The sequence below is a fragment of the Panicum virgatum genome, chromosome 7K (assembly GCF_016808335.1).
Source record: "Panicum virgatum strain AP13 chromosome 7K, P.virgatum_v5, whole genome shotgun sequence".
NCBI lineage: Eukaryota > Viridiplantae > Streptophyta > Magnoliopsida > Poales > Poaceae > Panicum > Panicum virgatum.
Window position 1 is genome coordinate 45805744 of NC_053142.1, and position 15880 is coordinate 45821623.

Consider the following 15880-nt stretch of genomic DNA (forward strand, 5'->3'; position numbering starts at 1 on the left):
ACCATTGCATCACCCTCATGCCTAGTTGCCGCCATCTTGGAATTGGAAGGGAAGGAGATTGTGCAGGGATTTGCATATGTCTCCTTGCGTTCGAGGTAGGGGAGAGAAGAGGAGAAAGAGAAGAAAGAGAAGAAAAGATTTCGGGGTCCTATATGCTTTGGGAAGATTGGCTAAGTTCCAACCCACCAAAGCCCACTTCCCCACCTTTCATTTTTCTCACCCCCGTTGCCTCCTCTGCTACCTGGCCGGCGGCGCCAAAGCCACCGTGCCACGCCGCCCTCCGTCCACCCGCCGTGGGCGCCCTTCCTCTAACCTCTCCAACACCACGCCCCTGCCTGGGACCTAGCTTGGCCGCCGGTAACAACCACCCTAGCCGGCGGCCCTCCACTGCCTTGCCGCTCACCCACACACCACCACCCACCGCCTGTCGATTTCTAACCTTCGCTTCGAACACCAACGACCATTTATGCTCCTGTCCCTGCAACCTCGAAACCCCGCCGATGGCCTCAGCCACCATGCGCAGTTACGCATCACTTCAGTCAACGGTTCCACGAACCATCGCCTGAAGCCCCATGCGGGAGCTGAGCATGCATATGGTAATTATTGGGCTGACATCCCAACCGTGCAACATCTATAGACGGTCTAGGCATTACAAGTTGAAGGAAAGAGATTGTGTGTATGCATGCATGCAAAGAAGACAGTGATGACATCACCCATGCATGCAAATTCTAAACTAAAAAATATTATAACTATTAAACCGAACATCCAAATTAAATTTGGATTGCACTATTATCTTTCTTATGATAAGAACTTCAAAACAAGACCACACATGCCCATTTTTTGCACAATATTTTCATAAAATATATTTTTAATACTAAATAATTAATTTCATATACTGGGACTAGATTTTTTAGAATACGAACAAATAATTATTTTTACGAATAAAAATATTAAACATGATGAACAAATAATAATATATTATAAACAAAATATTAAACATCACCAATATTTAATTGTATAAGATAAATAATAGTAAATGGGCATCACGACCAAATAAGTTAACATCACCGAACAATTTCGTCTATAGTGCACAAATATTTTGGTATTATAAACAAATTTTTTATGTGTAGATAAATAATTTTTCATAAAGAACCAATGCATCTAAATAGCAAAACAAAATTATTCCTATGAGTATATATACACATGCTAAAAAAGTTAGTATATAAAGTAAATAAATCATCTCATACACCAACTTATTTGGTCTACAATATAAATAAATTGGGAACATATCAGGTGCAAACCAACATCTCCGTACAAACTATGAAAACTTCAATTTATGCCATCAGATCAACATCCAAGGGGAGGGGCGCAGGGGGTGGGATGAGGGATTGGCAAAAGTGTGATTAACCAATCCAAGAGTGGGTCCAGATTGTAAAATTACCCAATCCCTCATGGCTCCATGCTCCTTGGATATTGATCCGATGATTCAGATTGAAGTTTTCATAGTTTTCACGGAGATGTTGGTTTGTACTAGATACGTTTCCAAATAAATTAGCATACACTAAATATGACTCGCTTTTAATTGTAAACAAATAGTTCATACTATAATAGCAGTATGTTAACATTCAATTACATAATAAATAAATATTTAAATATAAATGACAAAAGATAAGATACAAATCAAACTAAAGATTATGTACGTAAAGGTTCAGTAAAGAAAAAAGAGAATAAATAAACAAGCAGTTACAAAGGATTAGAAATAAAGAAAAAACAAATATGGAAGGAAAGAAATATGAAAGAAAAAAGAACAAGATAAATAAATATAAGAAAAAATAAATAGAAAAGAAAAATAAGACACAAATAAAGAAAGAGAAATTAAAGAGCAAAGGAACTAAATATACAAAGAATTGGAAAAAGAGAAAGAAAGAAAAATAAAAAATATATAAATAGAAAGAAGAAATGAAAAGTAGAAAAAACATAAAAGAAGAAAAAAGAATCGACCAACATGCTTACGTACATCAAGAAAATGCAAGGGACAAAAAGGAGAAAAAAATAAAATGTAGTATGTCGCAGAAACTTCTCTGTCATGTCTTCCTTTCATACAACTCTCAATTCTAGATGTTTTACGTGCAACATGGACAAATAATATAAAAAAGGCATAGCCTAGATGACATATAGTCCCCAGTCAATCACCACCCCAGCCGGCGGCAATCTCGCCGCCGACCACTCCCCCACATCCCTACCCCTTGTTGGCGGTCGCTCCACCCTTACCTCTCTCCTGCCTCGCCGTGGCACGCACGAGCGGCGGCCGGAGGAAGAAGATGGACAGCGAGATGGGTGCGAGCGGCGGCGGCCGAAGGAAGAAGTCATTGCGGCCTACATGGCCCGCACGAATCTCCAACATCCGAAGGCGGGTGGCCTTCCCACCTTCTGGAAATCGCCGTTGACCTGCGCGAGATGGAGGCGCAGCACCGCGCGCCTAGGGTGGTCCCTAGTTCATCATCCTCCGTGAGAGTGCCAACGTCACCCTCGAAGGGCTCCCCACCTACTTCCACTGCGTTCGGCAGCTAGCTCCAGCTCCAGTCCAACAGTATTTTCCTCTCACGCCACTCCAGCCACCAGCTCCAGCTCCAGCTAGTCCAACAGTATTTTTCTCTCACACCATTCCAGCTCCAGCCTGCCGAACGCAGTATTCGTGTCTTCACGCAGATCGAGTGATTAATATTTGCCTAACGATGCATTGCATTGCTTAATAGTGCGTCTAAGGGCGCCCGCAGTGGCTAGCGATTTCACCGGCGATTTGTCTAACGTGGATGAAAGAGACGGTTAAAAATTAACTAGCTAGCGAGTAACTTGTCGCTTATCTCGCACGGCTCCCGAAGAATTCAAAGAGTCTGCTCCTCCAGACCCACTCACACCAGCAGCTCAGAGTGTTCAATTTCTTTTGTATTTATTCTTCTAAAAGCAGCTCAGCAAGCGAGATGGGCCGCTCTGTTAGAGACGCCTAAGTTGTGGTTTTGGTCGGACCCTAATCAGGAGGAGAGTGTGTGGTCTTTGTGACTGTGTAGTACTCCGTAGCATCGTATGAATGTTCAGTATTATGGCTAAGTGGTTGCATATGTTCAGGTTGATCCAGTAAGCGGTTACACCACGGTTGCTTTTGCACTAATCTCACTGAGTTGTTGTTTCTTCTAATTGAACTACTTGGCCAATGACTGCCTCGCAATTTCCCTTGCATGAATTGGAATGATTTCTGTTATGATAAGATGGTTTCTCTCTTGCAAATTTAATCTGATAAGATGCTCCTGTTATACGCCCCCCACAAATTTAAACTCCGGCAAAGTAGCATCGAGACAGGATGGACTGCAGACCGACTAAGTGCAAGGGGATGGCCAAACAATGGGGTGTGCCCACTCTGCCGACAGGAGCCTGAGACCGGGAGACATCTCTTTGTTGATTGTAGAGTTGCGAAGTGCATTTGGTCAGAGCTGACAGATTGGCTAGCACTACCAAGATTCGACAAATATTCGAGAAGGAAACCTCCTCTGTTCATGCTTGGTGGTCGGCCATGGCTACATTGGCGGGCGTGCCACGACACGGAGTACGATCACTGACCATCCTAGTCACTTGGGAGATTTGGCGCGTATTTTTAACCGACGAGAGGCGCCAATACCGGTAATTATTTGCAAGATCAAAATGAAGCATGATCTGGAGCTTGGCTGGTGCAAAGCATTTAGACCTTCTAATTAATAATGTTTAATTTTTTTTGGAGATTTTTCCTCTTCTGTACTTTAGCCCATCGAACTCCTGCTTTTTAATATAACAGGCAGATATCTGTTCGTTTCAAAAAAAAAAAGAGACAGGAAGGAGAGAGGTACGCCTAAACCCCACAAATCCCCCGAAACAACCCCCCGCGGAGCTCAAGTCAAAGCCTAGCCTGTCAACATGGCGGCCGCGGCTGCGCGGCTGCTGCTTCCGAGGGCGGCCAGGACCGCGGCCACCTCCACCACCGCTGGAGCCCGCGGCCCCCTCGATTCCTTCTGTAGACGCTTCCGAACTCTCGGGCCGCCGCCGCTCCTGCGGCGGCGGCCGCCGCCGTCGGCCGAGTTTTTGCGGGGCCTCTCCGAGGCGGCCTTCGACGCGCAGGCGCTGGATACCCGCGTCCCCGCCACCGTCATCACCGGCTTCCTCGGCTCCGGCAAGGTGCCCTCGCCCTCCCACCCGCCCTTGCTTATGGATTGGTGCCGATGGCTAGTGTAGTCTATCTGTAGCCATTGCAAGTTCCCTTCAGCTCAGGCTGTAGCTGTTCGGCACTTTTCCACCCCCCAAATATAAGTATACACATGGTGCTCTGCTTCTGAAATTAAATGATACAACTGTGGATTTAAGCTTATCATCATTGTTGAAACCACACACATGATACCTGGTCCTTTAGCCTATAATGCAATGATGATTGTCTGGTAAGGTTGGATAAATTTACTGAAATCTATAATTTTACAGACAACCCTCCTGAACCACATTTTAACTTCACAGCACGGGAAGAGGATTGCTGTTATTGAAAATGAGGTAAGCTGAACATATGTGCATCCCTTTCCACATTTTTATCCCTGGTCTACATCGTGCATTTCAGCTGTGCATAAGTATACACATTCTTCACTGTATTTACGATTGTTATCTTTGTGTTTGATATCCTATTCTGCAATAGGCTGATGTTTGCACTTAGTTAGCTCAGTTAGCATTGTGAGACCCAGTGATACTCTATTTTCTTGTGTAGTTTGGCGAGGTGGATATTGATAGCTCGCTTGTTGCTAGCCACTCTTCCGTTGCTGAGGACATTGTAATGGTGAATAATGGCTGCTTGTGCTGCACTGTCCGAGGGGATCTTGTTAAGATGCTTCTGAAGTTGGTGAAGCAGAAGGGGGACAAGTTTGATCATATTGTCATTGAAACAACAGGTGAATCTCAATGGATGAAAGTTCTGCTGTCTTGCATTATGGGTCTGCTATTGATTTTTGGACACCTGATAGTCAATTTCATTGTCCAGGTCTTGCAAAACCTGGTCCTGTCATTGAGACATTCTGTTCACATGAATTGATTTCTAAATATGTGAAACTTGATGGTGTGGTTACTATGGTCGATTGCAAGCATGCCATGAAGCATTTGAATGAAGTAAAAGCCAGATGGGTTGTAAATGAGGCTGTAGAACAAGTTGCTTATGCAGACCGAATTATATTGAATAAGGTATTTATTGTGTCTTATAGAAGATTCAAAAGAGTCAATACTATTAGTTCTTGGTTACATCTATTTCTACATTTTTCTGGTTTCAGAACAGAACTTTCAGAAACATTGCTTGCTATTCTAATGTTCTGTAACTTCCATGGTACAGATTGATTTGGTTGATGATGCCGAACTGGAGGCGTTAACTAACAAAATTAAGGTAGATTGGTGGAACAACTTCATGGAACAAGAATGGGAGCTGACGATTTATTCATGCTGATTCTTTTCTTCCTTCTTGCAGATCATAAATGGGATGGCACAGATGAAAAAGGCAAAATTTGGCGATGTTGACATGGATTTTGTGCTAGGAATTGGAGGTTATGACCTTGACAGGTTAGTATTTATTTTCTTTGGTACTGAAAAGTATTGGGCTTTGATCCTCACGTTCAGTATCATTCTTGCTTCTCTAATCGGGATAATTGAATACAGGATCGAGGCTGAAGTTCAGTTGCAAGAAAGCAAGGAGACAGGCCATTGTCACCATGGAGATGAACATGGTAAAGTTCATACTTCGACGTCTTATGTCCTGCATCTCTGGGTCTATATCTTCAATCAAATTTTGTGATGAAGAAATGATGACAAGTAAATTTTAAATTGAGGTGGCAATGAGATTTCACCCACCAGTATTTTGCATGCACTTGTGTTTGAAAGCATTGTTAACTTTGTGTCTGAATTTTAGTTTACTCTCCAGACTTGTAGGACACCATCATGATCATGTCCATGATTCAGCTGTCACTAGTGTGAGCATTGTTTCGGAGGGAGTACTTGATCTTGATGAGGTAAATTGGGTTAGCTCAGTGTGCTGAAGAACTTGCTTGAAATATTATGAGTTTTCAGTCTTTATCTCTTCATTACTAAATCGTGTCTGCATGAACTGGCTGGATTATTGCTGCTTCCTTTTGAAGGTAAATGATTGGCTAGAGAGGCTGGTTGATGAGCAAGGCGAAGATCTTTACAGATTGAAGGGTGTTATATCAGTAAATGAGTCAACTGGACGCTTCGTATTTCAGGTTAGCCATTATTATCTTTCTGCGCATTTACTTCAATGTGATTTGGTGCTATTAGATCTCCAGGTTCTAATTTTATTGGTATGTTTTGTCATCTTTTGCCAGCACAGAAAAAATGTTTTCCCCCATGCTAACTTCAATGTGATTATAGGGTGTGCACTCAATGCTGGAAGGATGCCCGGCAAAGCCCTGGGAACCTGATGAGAAGAGAGTCAACAAACTAGTGTTTATTGGCAGAAATTTGGACGAAGGCGCACTGAGAAAAGCCTTCAACGGTTGCTTACTATGAACTCTCTGGTCATGCCTCGATCCTGGGAGGTTGAAGTTGCAAACTGAAGCACCACACCCACAAGCCATGGATGCAGATACAGGATGCTGCGCGTTTCACTGCTGATGTTCAGCTCATATTCAATTGAGAAACCGATTACTGTGACAATCTATGAATTACCAACATGCTAGATAGGATCAGCCCTTTTTGAGATGCAAATGCCAAAGGTTTGTGTTTACGTGTCTGGGTTGGTACCGAACTTGTGAATTGAGAAACTTCTGTTGTGTTATTCTTGATATGAAATCAACCCAGAGTGCGATAAATCCATGGACTGACGACAATGAAACAAAGATTTCATGCTATTAGAGTCTGAAAATACGTGCCTTTTCAACCTTTTTTTTTTAAAATAAACGTGCCTTTTCAACCTGATTACTGGGGGAAAAAAGCCTTGTTTAAGCTGCATAATACTTGCCGGGTGCGTAACTGCGAACAGCTGTGTACGCGCTGCCAGGTGGGCCGCCGCCGCCAGCCAACGGATAATTTCCTCGGGCCCTAGCCGTTACGGCTACAAGGCACCCCTCCCGTATAATCTCCCCCACGGATCCAACCAAAAAAACCCCACCTGACAGAAAACCTCCCCGCCGCCTAAGCAAAATCCTCCCCTTCTCTCGGCTCCCGATCTCGTCGTCCTTCGTCGCCGCCAGCGAATCCACCGGGCGATAGGGGGGACGACGCCGTCTCGCGACCAGAGCTTTCCGAGATCGCCCGCGCTTTCTCTTCTTCCCTTTTCGACTCTCTTTGATTGAATTGTCTGCTGCGTGTGCCGATCTTGAAAAAAAAATCTATTTGATTTCCTAGTTGAATCGTTGGTCTCGCTTTGGTTTCTTGTTCTTTGGTACTAGATAGAATCGTTGCGGTAGGGTACCCTTGCGTGAATCCTGTTTCTCGCTCGTGGTGGTAGTATTAGATCCCTTATACTAGCTGCGGTGTGCTTTGTGTTTCCTGGTTCGTGTTGCTTCTGGTGAAAGATCTAGCCCATGGACGCAGGATCCAATTCCATCTCGTCGCAGAGGAGCGGCAGCCGGCGCGCGGCGCCACCGCGGCCTGTGCTCCAGGAGGCCGGGTCGAGGCCGTACATGCCGCCACTCAGCTCGGGGCCCCGCAACCCGTCGGCCAAGTGCTACGTGAGTTCTTGATCCCAATCATTCCCCCCTTTCTTCGCACGCACGCACACGAGTGCTGCTCGACTGAATGTCTCAACGGTTGATCCTCTTTGTTTCGCAGGGCGACAGATTCATCCCGGAGCGGTCGGCGATGGACATGGACTTGGCGCACTACCTGCTGACGGAGCCGAGGAAGGGCAAGGAGAACCCAGTGGCGGCGTCCCCTGCCAAGGAGGCGTACCGGAAGCTGCTGGCCGAGAAGCTGCTCAACAACCGCACCAGGATCCTCGCCTTCCGGAACAAGCCGCCGGAACCTGAGAACATGCTCACGGATCTCCGTTCTGATGCGGTCCAAGCCAAGCCGGCGAAGCAGCGCCGACACATTCCCCAGGTATGCTCGTGTAGCTGTATCATTCTTTGGTGCTGCGCTTGAAGTGTCGATCCATGGTGGTTACTAACTGTGCCTTGGCAATTGGCGCAGTCTTCAGAGAGGGCTCTGGATGCTCCAGACCTCGTTGACGATTACTACCTCAACCTGCTAGACTGGGGAAGCAGCAATGTGCTGTCCATTGCGCTGGGCAGCACGGTGTACCTCTGGGATGCCTCTAGTGGATCTACGTCCGAGCTTGTTACCGTTGATGATGACTATGGTCCTGTCACAAGCGTTAGCTGGGCTCCTGATGGCCGGCACATTGCCGTAGGCCTAAACTCCTCTGATGTCCAGCTTTGGGACACCACCTCGAACCGACTGGTTGGTACTTCTTGGGCTCTTCTCATAATGTGTTCTTACCTTTGGTTTGTTCTTTACGGTTGTGCTGAAGATGCTCATTGTGATTGATTCTCCCTGCAGCTGAGGACACTTCGACGTGTGCACGAATTGAGGGTCGGTTCTCTGGCATGGAACAACAGCATCCTGACAACTGGTGGCATGGACGGCAAGATCGTGAACAATGATGTGAGGATCAGGAACAATGTTGTGCAGACATATCATGGGCATGAGCAGGAGGTGTGTGGGCTCAAATGGTCAGGATCAGGGCAGCAACTGGCCAGTGGTGGAAATGACAACCTTCTACACATCTGGGATGTGTCCATGTCATCCTCTGTACAGTCTGCTGGGCGTACCCAATGGTTGCACAGGCTTCAGGATCACTTGGCTGCCGTGAAGGCACTGGCATGGTGCCCATTCCAGAGCAACCTGCTGGCTTCTGGCGGTGGTGGGGGTGATCGCTGCATCAAGTTCTGGAACACCCACACTGGTGCATGCCTCAACTCAGTTGACACTGGATCGCAAGTGTGCGCGCTGCTCTGGAACAAGAATGAGAGGGAGCTGCTGAGCTCACACGGGTTCACTCAGAATCAGCTCACCTTGTGGAAGTACCCGTCGATGGTTAAGATGGCCGAACTCAATGGCCATACCTCCCGCGTCCTGTTCATGGCTCAGGTAATCTTTGCTGCCTTACACCTTGTGCTTTTGCTTGCTTTACAGTGTCCTGCATAACATTAACTTGTGCTTTTGCTTGTCTTACATTGTGTATTGCATAACATTATATCTTTGTGAACACATTGCTTATGGCTTGCTTGCTTTGCCTTGCGGTAATTCTGCAGAGCCCTGATGGATGCACTGTGGCATCTGCTGCAGCAGATGAGACATTGAGGTTCTGGAATGTGTTTGGAACTCCTGAAGCGGCGCCTAAGGCTGCAGCCAAGGCTTCCCACACTGGGATCTTCAACAGTTTCAACCACATCCGATGAAGAAATGACATTATTGGTATTGTTCTACCCCATTCATACTAATTCTTTCCCAGCTTATCGTTTCGCAGAGTCACAATCACTACTAATCCTTAGCCAGTAATCCCTGATTATCTTTTTGTCCCCTTTGCAGTTCTAAAGAAGACCTTCCAGAGACTCCAGACCTGTTGATAGGAATGTGCCCTTTAATATACCACCAAAACACCATCGAGCTGATGTTCCACAAAAGAGATCATCATACACTATAGCAATAATCTTGTGTTGACATGTGTACATCTGTTGACTATTTCGGGTTACTAGCGTTGTAATCAGATTTACATTACATTTCTCTTTGGTATGCTGGTAACGCTGGTTGCTGGTCCATAATATTGTACGTTGCTGATCCGTAATACTGTACATAAAGTTTTGATATAAAAAGCTTATATAATATTTATGTGTTTCATACTTAGCAGTTACTTTGCTTAGCCTCCAGGCCATGTGTCTACCCACGACTTTGTGCTTTCTGATGGCAAGAGGAATAGCTGATATTAGCATGTTGCCAGCTCAGCAGTTACAGAATTCCTCAGAAGAAAGGGAGTAGAATTTGCATGCCCAATGCAGCAGTGCTGCTACTGCATGCTGTCAAGCCATGGTAGAGTTCACTGATTTTGTACAGCATTGCTACGTTGTATAGAGCTATGGTCACTCAAATTTCAGTTCCTCCTGATTCCTTCTAGCCAGTACTTGATTGGACGATTAGGATTCGCTATACCTCATAACAGAAGGGCTAATGGAGTGAAATCACATTGGTTTATCAAGACTATGATATTGCCCGATCCTATGAAATAGAGCCAGATGTGGTAGGCTGGCAGTACAAAGCTGGTTGTTCATTGTTCAAAAAGTAAAAAGAAAAAGAAAAGCAAAAACCAGTCCGTCTGCGGCATCGCACTTAGAGCTGGTGCCATAAGGACCGTCAGATCAAGCCCCATCTGATCCTGACCGTCCAGAGATACATGGAAGGTCTCGTACCCACCCATTTCCAACTCGTATTGCAAGTGGCCATCTGCCCACTTCACCGCTTCCCCTTTCTCGTTCACCTCCTCCGCTACCTCCCGGCTCCCGCGCCCGCCCTCCGCCGCCGGCGCCGGGGAGCTCGCCGTGGAGGCGGGGACCGCTCGTGGGTAGCGCAGTGGGCCGGGATCCGGGAAGGCCTCGGCGACTCGCTCGCCGTGTCCCTCATCGAGGCGCAGTTTGAGCCACTCCTTTTGCTGCCACTGTAACTCGGCCGGGCGGAGCTCAGATCTGATCCAAAATAATCTGCATCCAGGTGCAGCCACTCCTCGTCGGCCATGGATTTCATGAAGGTTTTCGATCAGACTGTGCGTGAGATGTAAGTTCATGCCCTGTCTATGATCTCGTTGGTCTGTCTGATTCTGAAAGCTATGCTTATTGGATTCGATTCCGTGAGATCCTGATCTGTTTGTTGTGTATATGTTCGTGCAGCAAGAGGGAGGTCAATTTGAAGGTGCTCAAGGTCCCCGAGATTGAGCAGAAGGTCGGATCCCGCCCCGATCCAGATCTTAGCATTGTTTCTCTGTAGAAATCCGCCCCTTTTTTAACGTAATATTACCGCGGCTCCTTTATTGGTTCATGTGGTGGATGATGAAGCTATCATTTCCCTAATCGTGTAGTTTGGACGTGTTCTCTGTGTGACTTCATCACTTCGTTATGTTATTTCAATAGTTTCTGTATAGAGATTTTCAATGGATGAGTTTACATTGCCAAAATAAGTATGGATTGTTACTTTGGTAGTTCAGCAGAATTTAAGGTGAATTTGGTATTTTAAGTCCTCTATTGTACCTGACGTCCTGACCCACCCCCCCGTTTCTGCACACTTGAAAATATGCCATCGTGGCAATAGATTATCGTAGATATGTGATTACTTGTTTTAATTATGCAAAATTATAATAATTGGTTTACAACATAATTTCCTGTGGAGTAATAACCCATGTAACTTTCCTTGTTATTTAAAAAAAAAAACAGGTACTTGATGCGACAAGTGATGAACCATGGGGCCCCCATGGAAGTGCGCTTTCGGAGCTTGCACACGCTACCAAGAAGTTGTAAGTTATTGCCCCTCATGCTTTGTTTTCTCTATTATTGCTTATTATTGATGCTCAAACGATGCTTCTAACTTCTGCAGCTCTGAATGCCAGATGGTAATGAATGTCTTATGGACTAGACTTGGTGAGAGAGGCGCAAATTGGCGTCATGTGTATAAGGTTATTGCTTCTTCATGACTATTCTATGATATTATCACTTTCAGAAAGTGCTGGGTCTTTTTTCCATAGTTTCCAGTTCCACATTGGCCATACTGAACACTATGGGGAAAAACTTGTACTGTCAACATTTTTATCAATATTTTTTCTCTAAGAGAATAATTTATGTCCAGGCCTTGACAATTATCGAGTACTTGATAGCCAACGGTTCTGAGAGGGCAGTTGATGATATTCTTGATCATTATTCTAAGATCTCGGTATGCCTGATTCTGTGCTTTTATTATACTCTCATTTGCTTGATTTTGAATGCAATTAAACATTCTCTTTTATATGTTGTTTCATTAAGGTTCTTTCAAGCTTCGAGTATGTGGAGCCTAATGGAAAAGATGTAGGGATAAATGTGAGGAAGAAAGTAGAAACTATTGTTGGCATCTTAAATGACAAGGAGAGAATAAAGGCTGTGAGAGACAAGGCGGCCAGCAACCGTGACAAGTAAGTTCTCTTGGGTAATTGTTGAGTGCTTGTTCTCACGTTTTGGTTCTGTACTCATCTATAAGACTATAACACATATTTCTTGTGGCTGAAGGTACATTGGACTATCATCGACAGGGATAACATATAAATCAAGCTCAGCCTCATTTGGTAGTAACTACAGTTCAGGCGAACGTTATGGCAGTTTCAGTGGCACAAGGGATGCCTTCTCATTTGGTGACAGTTACAGGGACAAAGAACCTGTTAAAACCTCCACAAGTAAAACTGGCAGCCAGAAATCTGGCAGTAAGTTGAGAAAGGATACAAAGTCTGATAGAAGGTAATTCTAAGTTACTTTAGGCTTTTAGCGTGTTCTTCATGCACCAAGTAATGGCTGCTGGTTTTCAAAACTGTATTGATGTAGCCAGTGTGATAGGTTGTGGGTTGTAGTTTTGCTGCGTGCTTGACATGAAATTAAATTTATTATGGTTCGAAAGTACAACTCATTGTCACAAAAGCATAGCCATTGTTGTGAACCATGTTGTTGAACATGACAAGTTCAAATATTCATGTCTGGACATTTATAGTTTTATCCACAGACTTACTCTGTATTGTTATACTTTTTGCTCCATGGTTAATGTTGGTTTGTTTGAATAATCAGGAATGAGGATTACAGTTCACCCAGCTCCTTGAAGCCCCCATCTAATACGAACAACAGCGAGGATGATTTTGATGACTTTGATCCCCGCGGATCAAATGGTAAAATCTTTTACCTATTCGGTGGTTATACTACATCACTAGGAATGCCTTTGGCTATAGCATTGAATGCATGTTCAAGTTTCGGCACAAAAGCTTGTTACAATTGTCAGTGTAGCTGTTCAGCTCACAGTTTTGCACTGTATCAAACTATCAATAATAAATATTTTGCCAAAAGTAAACTTTTACAATTTGCTTTTAGCCAGTTCTAAACATGAACAGATTGAGTGCATGATATTTTAGTTTTTTAGCAAAGGAGAGAGAAGTGAACCATAGTTTCTTCAATTTTTTCATAAGACCGGCTCCGTAAATTAATTATGTGATTATATTTCTTTTGATAACTAAATTAATGTGTTGGAAACCTCAAATTGTCCCTCATCAAGTATGACTGTAGTAATTTGTGATTTTACAATAAACTTCACGTCGAGAAAGAAAAAACAGAGTTCAGGGGCGATTACATGGGTCCAGGGGTTCTCCATGGCACCTAGGGCCATTTTTGCTTAGGATGTATACTTTAGAAATAAATTTATATGACATAAAACACAGCAACTATGGCACTGAAGTGTTCCTTGGTGGCTCTCTACACAAAAATGTCTATAGGCAAAGCTGCTGCTAAATCAACTGAGGTGGATCTGTTTGGCCCAAACTTGATGGACGATTTCATTGATGCATCTGCAGCAGCTCCAGCAACAGACAGTGTCGTCGAACCACAGGTTGATCTGTTTGCTGATGCAGATTTCCAGTCAGCAACCACAAGTACAGAAGCAACTGCAAATATGGATGTCCAGGTTTGTTTCTCCATATGCTAAGACTTATGTATACATGGAAAAATATCTAATGGTCATCATACATTCCTATAATCTGAATTTACTTGGAAGAGGATGAATACAGTTAAAATTATGCTGCACTGCTGTAGTGTCCCAACGTATATTTTTTAGCATATCATGTAGTTCTGCAATCCTCTTGTTCATAATAGAAAATTACTGCAGGGCAATGTTGACCTGTTTGCGGAAAAGACATCTTTTGCTGCAGCATTCCCGCCACAGACTGGGTTTATTCCACCACCAAGTTCCGGGGTATCTTCCGAAGTAAATACTTCCATATCCAAGAACGCGGCTCCTGAACCTTTTGATCCTTTTGGTGCTATTCCATTGAACAGTTTTGATGGATCTGACCCATTTGGTGGCTTCAGCTCAAATACTGGTTCATCTGCCATACCACCACCCACACACAGTTCTAATGGAAATATCAGTACATCAGGCCAGAACCTTCAGGCTGCATCCGACTTTGGTGCCTTTGTATCAAACAATGAAGAAGCTGCTAAAGATCCATTTGATCTTTCTTCAACTGTCAATGTCAGAAAAACGCCTTTGGCAGCTCCCAAAACCGACGTATGTGATTTTGGTGCATTTGTATCTAGCAACGAGGAAGCAGCTAAGGACCCTTTTGATCTTTCTTCGAATAGCAACCTTGGAAGGACAGACCAAACACCTTTGGCAGCTCCCAGTCCTAGCGCAAAAAAAGAAAATTTTCAGGTGAAGTCTGGCATATGGGCAGACTCCTTGAGCCGAGGATTGATTGATCTGAACATTACTGCACGTATGTTCCTTGTTTCTGTTTCCTTGTTTCATCTATCGACTTGATATAAATATGCATCTCAGAAATGTTGATGATTCTTATTGTTTCTGCCAAACTGCAGCGAAGAAGGTGAACCTAGCCGACATTGGCATCGTCGGTGGCCTTAGTGATGGGTCCGATGAGAAGGCCATGCCCTCTTGGACCATGGGCACGACATCTGGCCTAGGAATGGGTATCCCGCCATCTACACAAGCCGGTGGCATCGAGAGCTTAGCAAACTACAACAAGCATCAATTTGGCTTCAAGTGAGCCTTGAGCTCTCGTACAGGAAGATCTCTATCATCCGCAGTTTCCTCCTCTGCCGGCCTGCCCCCCCCTTCAATATATGGCTATTGATTTAATTTCCTTTTGTTTGTTCTTTGGTGACTTCGCCACACTACATTTTGTACCAACCAATCTTGCCCCGTTTTGTCACGCTTGTATGTGGTATCTACCGTGTTTGCGGGTATGATATTTATTGTGTTTACGGGTAAGCATCCCAACTCCCCGACCACAGCCTGTTTGAGTTAAAATGATACGTCCGGTTGCTATGCAGCATGTGTAAATCCTGTGGCTTCCCTTTGTATTACCGCTGTACCATCTTGCAATGCTTGAGATTCTTTATTCAATAATAAGAGAATCTGTGCCCTTAGTGATGTTGACTCGTGACTGATGCCGTTTGGCGCCGGTAGATGCGATGTGATCATGTGAATGCGATTCAGGTCGTTTAAATGCATCGATACATCAACGGAGGTTTGAGAATCAGGTTTGATGGCAACATGGTCTGTAAATGGAGCCATCAGGCGTCGGCAGGTTGCAGAGCCGCGGTGCCCAAAGGCCACTGGACTCGTCAGGAAAGTGACGCTCCAGGAACGCCAAAACAGGTGGTTCGCCGAATCTTTTCCTCGCGGCATTCTTGGCTCGCGCAGTTTTATGCCCCCCAAATTGATCGAAAACAATGCTGCGTCGTACGAGAGGAGCCAAACTAGGGCTACGAAGATGCTCGAATCTACCAGGATTAGCGTTGTTTAAGCACCGGTCTCGGCTAATCATCCGCGACGGCGACTGGCGCTTGGAGGTTGGGACGGAGACCGATCCGTGGACCGTGGATCCAACAACGAGAGGGGGGAGCGGTCAGCGAGCCAGCGGGTCGCACGGCGGCTCGCGGCCACAGCTGGCGCGAATATTCCAGCGACATCAGCGCGCGCCAGACATCTCGCCCCCCGGGCCCCACCCCGAGCCGCCGCGGCCCTCCCCGCGCTGCCGCGTGCGCCACCGCCGGAATATTCCGCGCGGCCTGGCACAGCCACAGCT

General features: G+C 45.1%; 3 protein-coding genes across 4 annotated transcripts; all 3 read left to right on the forward strand.

Moving 5' to 3' along the window:
- Positions 1 to 3922: 3922 nt before the first annotated feature.
- LOC120641653 (P-loop guanosine triphosphatase YjiA-like) lies at positions 3923 to 6879 on the forward strand. Its single transcript, XM_039917844.1, has 10 exons — positions 3923 to 4203; positions 4501 to 4566; positions 4775 to 4955; positions 5045 to 5241; positions 5387 to 5437; positions 5519 to 5610; positions 5707 to 5774; positions 5977 to 6056; positions 6183 to 6287; positions 6436 to 6879. Exons 1-10 carry the CDS (start codon positions 3946 to 3948, stop codon positions 6571 to 6573), a joined length of 1236 nt encoding a protein of 411 aa, XP_039773778.1. The 5' UTR covers positions 3923 to 3945; the 3' UTR covers positions 6574 to 6879.
- Positions 6880 to 7125: 246 nt separating this feature from the next.
- Positions 7126 to 9912, forward strand: LOC120641652 (cell division cycle 20.2, cofactor of APC complex-like). Its single transcript, XM_039917843.1, has 6 exons — positions 7126 to 7736; positions 7837 to 8106; positions 8197 to 8466; positions 8566 to 9156; positions 9321 to 9483; positions 9598 to 9912. The coding sequence occupies exons 1-5, from the start codon at positions 7590 to 7592 to the stop codon at positions 9465 to 9467; spliced, it is 1425 nt and encodes a 474-aa protein (XP_039773777.1). The 5' UTR covers positions 7126 to 7589; the 3' UTR covers positions 9468 to 9483; positions 9598 to 9912.
- Positions 9913 to 10489: 577 nt separating this feature from the next.
- Positions 10490 to 15222, forward strand: LOC120641654 (clathrin interactor EPSIN 1-like). Of its 2 annotated transcripts, none has more exons than XM_039917845.1 (11): positions 10490 to 10833; positions 10947 to 10998; positions 11487 to 11566; positions 11647 to 11725; positions 11896 to 11979; positions 12069 to 12214; positions 12309 to 12533; positions 12855 to 12952; positions 13550 to 13737; positions 13939 to 14548; positions 14649 to 15222. In XM_039917845.1, exons 1-11 carry the CDS (start codon positions 10793 to 10795, stop codon positions 14834 to 14836), a joined length of 1791 nt encoding a protein of 596 aa, XP_039773779.1. In that variant the 5' UTR covers positions 10490 to 10792; the 3' UTR covers positions 14837 to 15222. The 2 variants fall into 2 exon arrangements, with proteins under 2 accessions (XP_039773779.1, XP_039773780.1); XM_039917846.1 differs by having other exon boundaries at positions 13628 to 13737.
- The last annotated feature ends 658 nt before the right edge of the window (positions 15223 to 15880 follow it).